Source organism: Chiloscyllium plagiosum, chromosome 42 (assembly GCF_004010195.1).
Source record: "Chiloscyllium plagiosum isolate BGI_BamShark_2017 chromosome 42, ASM401019v2, whole genome shotgun sequence".
In the NCBI taxonomy this organism is placed as follows: domain Eukaryota; kingdom Metazoa; phylum Chordata; class Chondrichthyes; order Orectolobiformes; family Hemiscylliidae; genus Chiloscyllium; species Chiloscyllium plagiosum.
In genome coordinates this window covers 5106951-5117732 of record NC_057751.1, presented here as the reverse complement: position 1 = coordinate 5117732, position 10782 = coordinate 5106951, and the positions used below count along the sequence as shown (strand labels likewise).

General features: G+C 51.1%; 1 protein-coding gene across 1 annotated transcript in view; it reads left to right on the top strand.

Moving 5' to 3' along the window:
- Positions 1-2301: 2301 nt before the first annotated feature.
- Positions 2302-10782, top strand: part of LOC122543048 (solute carrier family 23 member 2-like) — a 44940-nt gene continuing 36459 nt past the window's right edge. The window contains exons 1-2 of the mRNA XM_043681244.1: positions 2302-2552; positions 3575-3845. Coding sequence (XP_043537179.1) covers positions 3738-3845 — 108 coding nt within the window. The 5' untranslated portion in view covers positions 2302-2552; positions 3575-3737. The remainder of the gene's footprint in view (positions 2553-3574; positions 3846-10782) is intronic.

The window sequence follows — 10782 nt, the reverse complement described above, 5'->3', positions numbered from 1 at the left end:
GAAGCTGGCAGAGTCAGAGAGCACTCACCGGGAGGCAGAGATGAAGATAACCCCTCTCAACAAGGTGAGCAACTGACCTCCTCACCCTGGGACAATAGGGTCCGATGGTGGGTATTTCCTGAGCCTTGTTCTTACCCTGTTTGAGGCTCCAGGGTGCTCAGTCAACACTCTTCTGCCTGTCTGCCCACCCGATTCAAATCTCGGCTTGCCCAGTCTGCCTTCACCGACTGACCTAACCTGCCACCCCGTTCGGCAATGCCTCGGTTCCTTGTTTCCAGAGGGTTTCTTGCCTTTATTGGTCAGCACATGGAGTGGGAATTGGGAGGTCATGTTGTAGCTGTCCATGACACTAGTCGACCCACTTTTGGAATACTGCTTTCAGTTCTGGTAGCCCTGCCACTGGAAGGATGTTGTGAAATGTGAGACGGCACAGAAAACATTTACAAGGATGTTGCCAGGGTTGGAGGGTTTGAGCCACAGGGAGAGGCTGAATAGTCTGGGACTGTTTTCCCTGGAGCGTCGGAGGCTGAGGGGTGACCTTATAGAGGTTTACAAAATAATGAGGGGCTTGGATAGGGTAAATCGACAAAGTTTTTTTCCCTGGGGTGGGGGAGTCCAGAACTAGAGGGCATAGGTTTAGGGTGACAGAGGAAAGATATAGAAGGGACCTAAGGGGCAACTTTTTCACAGAGGGTGATGCGTGTATGGAATGAGCTGCCAGAGGATGTGGTTGGTACAATTACAACATTTTATGGACAATTGGGTAGGTACTGAAATAGGAGAGTTTGAGAGGGATATGGACCAAACACAGCCAAATGGAAGGAGTTCAGTTCGGAATAGCTGGTCTGAGTTGGAGTAAAGGGTCCGTCTTTGTGCACTTTGACTCTACCCTGGGAAGTGTGGGTGTACAATTGGATCTGTGTGTCCATGTACACCAGTCTGTGAAAATAGACAGACAGGTACTGCAAGCACATCTGGAAGGTAAACTCTGCGTTGGCCTTCATTGTAAGAGGTTGGAGTTCTGAAGTCTGCAGTCTTACTTGGTCAGAGTACCCCGGCTGTATTGGGCTCCCTACCCAAGAGTGGCCAGACAGGCAGTGCCTGGTGTTCTCCAGTCTGTTTGCAAGTCACTTGTTAAGGAAGTCAGAACACAATGCAAGATAACATCAATAGCTGTTGGTGAATACAGGAAAATTATTTCAGATCTTTGACTTAACTTTGTGGGCAGCATGGTGGCACAGTGGTTAGCACCGCTGCCTCACAGTGCCAGACACTCAGGTTTGATTCCAGCCTTGGGCAACTGTCTGTGTGGAGTTTGCACGTTCTCCCCGTGTCTGCGTGGGTTTCCTCCGGGTGCTCCGGTTTCCTCCCACAGTCCAAAGATGCGCAGGTCAGGTGAATTGGCCATGCTAAATTGCCTGTAGTATTCGGTGTAGGGGAATGGGTCTGGGTGGGTTGCTCTTCAGCGGGTCGGTATGGATTTGTTGGGCCGAAGGGCCTGTTTCCACATCGTAGGGAATCTAATCAAAACCACTGGAGGGGATTGTATTTGTGATCTGTCCTTCGAGGGAGTGCAGTAAAAGTTCACTTGGCTATCGAGTGGGGAGAGATTGGTTCGACTGGCCCTGTACCCACTGGAGTGCAGAAGGATGGAATAAAATCAGTCTGAAAGGTATCAAGGGGTCTCCAGCTGGGGTGGGAGAACACAGTCTCAGAGGGATATGGGGTAGACCATTACAGACTGAGATGTGGGAACAGTTCTCCACTCAGAGAGTGGCGAGGCTGTGGAATTCCCCATCACAGGAAGATGAAAAACATCCAGTCAGTTTGTCAGCCTCGTCGCTCCAGGTGTGGATGCTGGATTGAGTTTGTGGGGAATCGATGGGGTTGTGCTGACCCTCCTGTACCCGTTCCCCCTCACAGCCATCACACCCTGAGCTAGTGTTCCCCAAATGCCCGGCCCTCCCTTCCACCAGTCGGTCTCATGGATAGATGTCTTTGGGTAAGTGTTTAATTTGGTCCGGAGACCCCAGGAGCCCTGAACTACACGCTCAGCGATGCGGGAGGCCATTCAGCCCATTTTACACATTGCTGTAAGGGAGTGAGATCCTTTGCAAAATTGAAGGCAGTCTGAGGTGAAACCTGTAGAAATCTGTCCCTCGGGAGGCTGAGTACAGACCAGGAGGGGAGAGAGAGAGAGATCAGGAGGTGGGGAGGGAACAGGGACAGATGGATCCGGAATGAATGGGACGGGCCGAGTGGCCACTCTGTGTGTGACACAGAGAGTACAAGGCTGCAGAGGGCGCTTGATGGCATTGCAATGGGGAAGGAAGGAAGGAAGGAGCGGGAGCTGGAGCTGGCTGGGAGCACTGCTCTGTCTCACTGCACTGTCTGTGTGTAAGTCAGTAACGGAAGGAACGGAGGGACTAATTTCTTCCGGTGTATAGAGAGAGAGAGAGAGAGAAAGTCAGTGTGTGTCAGTCCGGGACCATTGCACACACACACAGATCCAGATCCAGCCAGAGAGCTGCGACAGGGGCCTGGAGACCCAGGTAAGGAGATCAGCCAGAATGCAAGGCCGGTTTGGCCAAGGGGAAAGCAGCGAGAGGGAAGCAGGCTGCTTGCTTTGGGAGACGCCGGGACTGGGGGCTAAAGCAATGCAGCCTCAGAGATAGCGGAGCCGCGACAAGACAATAGGAGCTCTCTCCCTCTGTGTGTGGGGGTGTGTGTGTGTGTGGGGGGGTCTGCACACCACATGCCTCATTCATTTGGCTCTCTCTCTCCACCAGCAGCAGCAGAGATCCCGGTCACCCTCTGATCTCTGTTCCTTTTTCTTTTTAATCGGATTTTATTTCATGATGGCGCTAATGGAGGGACTGTGCAGATCAGAGTCCGTCAGTTTCTTTCTCCCAGCACGCAGGCAGGCAGGCAGACAGCAGCAAATCCGGATCTCTCTATCTGTCAGGCTCCTGCCCTGGGTATCCTTGTCTTTCCCTCAGCGACAAAGTTTCCTCTCTCCTTCCCCCCCCCCCCCCCCCCCAGGCTGATTGTGTTCAGTACTGTATTTGCAAACGCCCAGAGATGTTTGGTAACTATGTTGGATAATGTGACATGAGGAACACTTATTGCTCCAGGGAAAGCTTGCAAGTGAAGATCAAGATTTTGTCTCCCACTCTGTGACCTTGCTCGGCCAGCCCCCATCTCTTGCTTGTGCAATGGCCCCTTCTTTCAGCGATTCAGGGTTTGGGTATGTTTCTGTTTGGTTGGAATTTGTACACACACACACACACACAGGCAGCAGGGGAGAGATGTTCCCTGGTTGAGACTCTGTATCCAGGCCCAGTGTATCCATCTTGAGGCAAATTGCTGACTCTGATAGATATTTGAGGCTTTCTGGAGGGCCTTTGGTGGCTTTGCTGTGGTTGGGATAGCCATCGTGCACAGGGACAAAGGGCAAAAGGTACATTTAAAACCAGAGCAGGACTAGATAACAGAGACAGGCAGACCGAATGACGGGCAGAATGGTGTACTTGCACACTGTAACCATTCTGTGATACTGTGTTTCTATTTGCAGCAAGGATCTCTCCATCCACCCACATGTGGACCTGCTGCTTATTGTCCCTGAGCAGCATGTAATGGGTGTGTGAGTGACAGACAGACGGAGACCGAGAGGGAGGTAACATTCTGGTACATTACGGCTTTAAAGCACCAAACTACACCCCTGGACTCCCGAACCGATGGGCATTGGCAAGAATACAGCACCCAAGGGCACCATGGAGTCAGCCAACTCTTGCGAGGACAAGTATGAGGAAGAGAAACACTCCACAACTTTCTTCCCAATGCCGGTAAGACACAGTCCTAGCACCCGTTTCCCCACCAAGCTGCTAGGCGAGGAAGGAGGGCTGGTTCACCGGGAGGTTAGCACAGGGGGATCCCAGACTGTGCAGCCCACATAACAGCAACATCAGTGGGAGCAGTGACTGAGCGCCCAAGGCTCCTCAGCCTGGCTTTTCAGGGCACTTGAACAAACCACCCCTATTCACAGCAGCTCGTCTCCTTCAGGGCACATGTCGTTTGGCTGTTCAACACAGGAGCAGAAATAGACCATTCAGCCCATCCAGTCTGCTCCGCCATTCAATCAGATTGTGGCTGACCTGATCACCCACCACTTCCCTTTCCTGCCTGTTCCCCATCGCCCTCGATTCCCCCTCCCTCCCCTCTGTCTCAGCCTTTAGTGACCCAGCCTCGCCATCCCTCTGCGGGAGAGAATCCCACAGCCTCACTCCCCTCAGAGAGGAGAAACTCCTCCACATCACTCCCTTTCCCTGAGACGACACCCTCTGGTCCCAGACTCTCCCACAAGGGGAAACAGCCTCCCCACATCCATCCCACCAAGAACCCTAAGGGTAGAACATGGAACAATGCAGCGCAGGACAGGCCCTTCGGTCCTCAACGTTGCGCCAGCCTGTGAACCCTTCTCAGCTCGTCCCCTTCCACTATCCCATCATCATCCATGTGCTTATATTAGGGTTGTTTCAATCTCCCGAATGTGGCTGCGAATCTTGTACATTTCAACAAGGTCTCCTCTCTCTTCTGAACACCAACAAACATAGACTCGATCGACTTGACCTGTCCTTCTGTGGGTGAATGTTGCTATTTCTCTGTATCTGACTTGACCAAGGGCGTCACTCAGTGACTTGCCTTTGAAGTCAGACTATGTAAATGGGGGTGAGTGATCTCAGTCACTGCTGGCTGCTTGTTGGGACTGCTTTTCATACTTATTTGTCTGAGGAGTGTGTCTCCTGTAGTGCCTGGCCCGGTTTGACCAGAGGGCATTTGGAAGTCAGCCACCATGCTGGGGGTCTGGAGTCACTTGTAGACCAGATAGATGGTGGTGGTAGATGATGCTGAACAGTTGATGTTTGAGAAACCCAGACGCCCTGGCAGCATCTGTGGAGAGAGGGCTAAAAATATGGGTTCACCTTTCCAATCTGGTTTGACTTCAGAACTGAAAGACATTGGAGAATGTCTGTTTTTTTAAAAAAAAAGACTTTTAACAGAGATGGAGGAGTGGTGAACAGATGGTACAGTGGCTCAGTGATAAAGACAAAGGGCTTATTAACAGCAGTGAGAGAGAGGAGGAGACTAGCTGTAAAATGGATATGAACTGAGGTGTGAAAGACAGGGAACACATCTTTTACACTGTCAGCCAAGTAAACAAGACAACACATTCAGAACTGGGGGGGAGAGAATGTCAGGAAAATGGAGCACAGGCATGATGCAATCAGTTATCCTTCCCTGTCGGACAGGATTGAACCAGATGAGTCACCAATAATTGTCAGAGGCTGATCTGGTTTTTAATTCTAGATGCTTTTATCGAGTTGAAATATTACTTTCTGCCATGGTTGGGTTTGAACCCAGAACATTCACTCGGAGTTCGGGATGATGAGGTCATTGACATGAGCACAGTGGCCCTACCTTCCAGAATATTCCACAGTGCACGTTTGCAGATTGGTTCCACACATGACTAATGTTCAAAGACTGTGTCCTCAAATCCATCTTCAACATTATTCAAACTTTTCTTTCAAACGATTGTTCATTTATGAGGCATGGGCATTGCTGGCTGGGCCCAGCATTTCCTGCCCTTCCCTAGTTGCCCCCTTGAGAAGGTGGGGGTGAGCTGGTGTCTTGAACTGCTGCAGTCCATGTGCTGTGGGTAGACCCACAATGCCCTAAGGGAGGGAATTCCAGGATTCGGACCCAGTGACAGTGAAGGAACGCCAATATATTTCCAAGTCAGGATGGTCAGAGGTTCGGAGGGGACCTTGTAGGGGGTGGTGTTCCCATGTATCTGCTGCCCTTGTCCTTCCAGATGGAAGTGGTCATGGGTTTGGAAGGTGCTGCCTGAGGATCTTTGGTGAATTGCTGCAGTGTATCTTGTAGATGGTACACACTGCTGCTACTGAGCGCCGGTGGTGGACAGAGTGGATGTTTATGGGTGTGGGGCCAATCAAGTGGGGGCTTTGTCCTGGATGGTGTCAAACTTCTTGAGTGTTGTTGGAGCTGCCCCCATCGAGGCAAGTGGGGAGTTTTCCATCCCACTCCTGACTTGGGCCTTGTAGATGGTGGACAGGCTTTGGGGAGTCAGGAGGGGAGTTACTCACCACAGTATTCCCAGTCTCTAATCTGCACTTGTAGCCGCTGTGTTTATGTGGGGAGTCCAATGGAATTTCTGGTCAATTACCCCCAGGCAGTTGATAGAGGGAGATTCAGTGATGGTAACACCATTGATATCAAGGGGTGGTGGTTAGATTGTGTCTTATTTGACATGATCATTGCTTGGCATTTGTGTGGGGCAAATATTACTTGTCAGCACAAGCCCGGATATTGTCCAAGTCATGCTGCTTTTGAACGTGGGCTGCTTCAGTATCCGAGGAGTCACGATCCTGTGCAACCATTAGTGAACATCCCCATTTCAGACCTTCTCACAGAAGGAAGGTCATTAATGAAGATGGTTGGACCGAGGACCACTGCAGACCCACAATGCCCTTAGGGAGGGAATTCCAGAATTTGATCCAGTGACAGCGATGGAACAGCGAGAGATTTCCAAGTCAGGATGGTGAGGGGTTTGGAAGGGAATGTACAGGGGGTAGTGTTCCCGTGTATCTACCACCCTGAGGAACTCCTGCAGAGATGTCCTGGAGCTGAGATGACTGACCCTCCAACAACCACAACCCTCTTCCTGTGTGCCAGGTATGACTCCAACCACTGGAGCATTTTCCCTGATAGCCATTGATTTCAGTTCTGTGAGGGCTTTGTGGTACCACTCTCGTGAGGGGGTGTCACTCTCAGCTCACCTCAGGAATTCAGCTCTTTTGTCGATGTTTGAACCAGTCAGTCAGCAGATGCTGCTCTTGGTTTCGATCTTGTTGCAGTGGTCTCCCACCTAAACCTTTTGTTCTTCTGTTGAATGGTAACGTTAGTGTTTTGGTGTTCTCCCAGTAGCTGGACCTTAGCAGAAATCTGCTCCCTGATTCCACCTGGAGTTGCCTCCAGACATTCTGCTGCTGAGCCCAGAGGATGGCTGCTGTCCCCATCCTTCACATCTCTGCTTGGGAAGCTGCTGAGAAGGCTCACCTTCCAGCTGGAATCCTGGGATCTGCTCTGTCAGACTGCCAGGAGCTGATGGCCCGAGGAATGGCACACACACACCTTTCATAGAATCCCCATGGCGTGGGAGCAGGCCATTCGGCCCATCGAGTCCACACCAACCCTCTGGGGAGCATACCTCCCAAACTCAACTTCTCAATCTGTCTTTGTAACCTTGTATTTCCAGTGGCTAACCCACCTAACCTCTACATCCCTGAACACTGTGGGGGCAATTTAGCATGACCAATTCACCCTAACCTGCGCATCTTTGGACTGTGGGAGGAAACTGGAGCACCTGGAGGAAACCCACACAGACACGGGGAAAATGTGCAAACTCCACACAGACAGTCGCCCGAGGCTGGAATCGAACCCAGACCCCTGGTGCTGTGAGGCAGCAGTGGTAACCACTGTGCCACCGTGCCACCCACCAGAGCGTTCTTTCTGACTTGGGCATCTCTTGAGTGCATTGTTAACCTTAAAGGCTGACTTGATCCTTTCTTTTCCATGTGCTGCTGTGTGGATTGGCTGACACTGAGCTGATCGATGGATTCTGTGTGGATGGGCTGTGTCTTTGTCATTCATTGGTGGGCCTTGCTGCTAACCCTGAGCTCAGGGTGGGAACGTTGAGCTGAATTGGAGAAGGGTTTCAGGGACACACTAAACTTGAGCTGGATGTTATTGTCAGGAATGCTATTGAGCAGACTGCCTCGCACACATTCACCACTGCGTGCCTTGCCTTGTCTTGTCCCACAGCAGCTTGAGACAAGATAATGAGCACGTTTACAGAAATGAAGGAATTGGTGTGTTTTACTTTTGCTAACCTTGACATACAGAGTCTGCTGTGGCCCCCTCAGGGGTGTCTGAGGCAGAGGGACCAAGTGCTGATTATCTTCCCTGGCGTTCAGTGCTCCAGGTCATTTGGCTGGTGATGGGCAGGGTGTGACTTTATCAAGGAAAGATCTTCCATGTGTGGTGGAAAACCCAGCACCTTGAAACAGCTGCACAGAGATCCCAACATGACTGTGGGCCTTAGTGGTGCCTTACTGTTCTCTGATAGACACACACCTTTCCTGATGCCAGTGTTTGCTTTGTGTTGTTCCAAATGGGAGCTGATCCTGGCATTTAACACTTATTCCTTCAGCGCTTCTTCTGTCAACGATCACCGTGCTGTTGGACTGTAAGCTCATCTGTGTGAGCGAGGTGCTAACATGGCAGCAGTGACTGTGATCCAAGTGCCCAGGGGCATCACCAGGCTGAGGACAAGACTGGAGACGTGCCAGTTTCTGTGTGCTTCCCTCTGGCAGAACGTTAGCGGGTGTGACACATGTGGAGACTGAGCGAGGCCCTCTCAGAGTGGACACGCCCGAGATACTGAGCACTGGGGGTGCCACGCACCCCTCGCTCCCAGCCAAGGTCCTGTCGGGTCATTGTAAGTCCGAGCCTGCGATTTTCCTGTGTCCCAGATCTGGTGGGGGATGGGGTGAGATCCTGTGAAAAGCCAAGCAGTGTTTTCCCTGGCTGTGGGTCAATAAGCTGTAGGCTGGCCCTGATGATGCCTTCTGTAATCTGTATAACAACAGTGTGTATGGAAATCAGGCCCTGAGTCATCATCTGCACTTACTCCTAGCTTCACCCCCACCCCCCGCCCCCGCCCCCACTGACAGACTGAGTTTGTTCTCATTTCTTCATTTGAGTGTGAATGTTATTGGCCAGAGCTCACTGTCGGGTAGGCCAGACTGGATAAAGCCGGCAGATTTCCTTCCTTTATCAGATGGAACAATCAGCTGAGTGGATCTACACTGAAGGAGGTGAATGAGATCTGAGTCTGTGTCCCCAGGACCTGAGGCTCAGCCTCTCACACGACGTCACTGCACCCTGCTCTCAGTGATGTGTGTGTGTGTCGTGCTTGTGGTATCATTCCAAGCCCAGTGACACGGTCATCATTGCACTGTGAGCACACAGCTGCTTCCTTCCAGGCCCACTGTCAATGATGTTGGCTATCTCTCTGTGCCCTGACCTTGCAGGGTATGGGAAGACATTGTGGACTCTATCTCTGGCCATTCTGTCACAAAATGCCCTGAAGCTCTGTGCATACATATTTCTCCTTGCCTCTCTGTTCATCATTCATCATTCACTCTCTCTGTCTTGCTCCCCCCACCTCTCTGTCCACCCTCTTTCCACATCTCAGTCTCTGTCAATTCTCTCTCTCTCTCCTTCTCTCTCTTTGTTGTTCTTGCTCTCTCATTCTCTTGCTCTCTGAATGTCTCTCTCTCTTACCCCCCCACCCCCAAGTCTGTGAAGTGCCCCAGAGACCAGTGGGATGGTGGTCAGTGTGTCTGGGAGTGCCCAGTCTTCAGGACACACATCATTCACTGTAGGTTTTCCTTACTCCCGGTTGTAATTCCAGAACATTGGCACAGCCTTAATAATCTCCACCAATGTGTGACTGCAAGTAAACACTTCAACAACCAAACTATCCACACCCTCACAGACATGCCTCTCTCTCTCTCTCTCTCTCTCTGTCTCTCACACACACATTGAGAAATAAGGCAGACAGTTTGACACACATGATCAGAACAGAAAGATGGGAATCAGTCCTTTTCAAGACCTAGGGTGCCTTCACTTGTCCCTTTTCATTAGCAATGGGGATGTGCTGTTGTTTGTTGAGTGATGGTCGTTTGTCACTCAAACCACACAACGTAAGGCCCTCAGCTTCTCTGGTCTGCTTGTTGATTCCCTGAGACCCTGACTGACTGAATAAGCCTGGTTTTTCCCCATCAGCTTTCAGAATGAAGGTGAGTCAGCCTGAATAATCTCAATCCTGCCTTGGGCCATCCTGTCAGAGTGAATGCTAATCATTGACTCCTCTCCGGGGAGGCGATGGTTTACTTGGTGGGAAGGTTTCATTGTTTCAGGATCGTTCACAATGTTCAAGAGTTGATGATGTGTCTTTGAAGTCAGCCGCTGTTAGAAGCTGAACAGGAGATGAGCTACAACCAGTGAGATACCATCCAGACCATGAGTCCTCACTGCTGTTTTCGTACTGTCGCTCTTGTCTCTGAAAGAAGAGGAATCCAGTCAGGGGCTAGAGTGAGATAGGGAATTCCTGGAGACAGCAGCTCATAGAGCATCAGTGGGGAGACAGAGAGAGAGAGACAGAGAGAGAGACAGGAGCTGCTGATGGCTCCACGCACACACAGGTACAGAGAGAGTTTGAAGGGTGATCTGTGAGTGCACTACAGGTGGATAACTGACTGAGGATTTGATTTGTTTCTTGACAGGTGTATTTATTACAAATACAGTGAAAAGTGTTGTTGAGGGTCTCCACTCTGCAGCACCACCTTAAACCACAGGATGTGGCTACAGAGCCATGAAATACGAGAGTGAAGTTGATCTTCTAGTCTTACCTGGGTCAAGCTCCTTCCCCGAGCTGAGTGATGGGCCTGGGTGCAGTCTCCTCCATCCCACTGCCACAGTCCCTGCTGCTAATGCCATGGCAGTGCAGTCACCATGCCACATCTGTCTCTGCCTTCACCAACACCACGGGGCCTGAGCTTACTCCTGGTACTGCAGGCTCCTGCACTGGGACACCCCGTAGCTGTTGTCAGGTTCTCAGGCCTAGTCTTGGACATG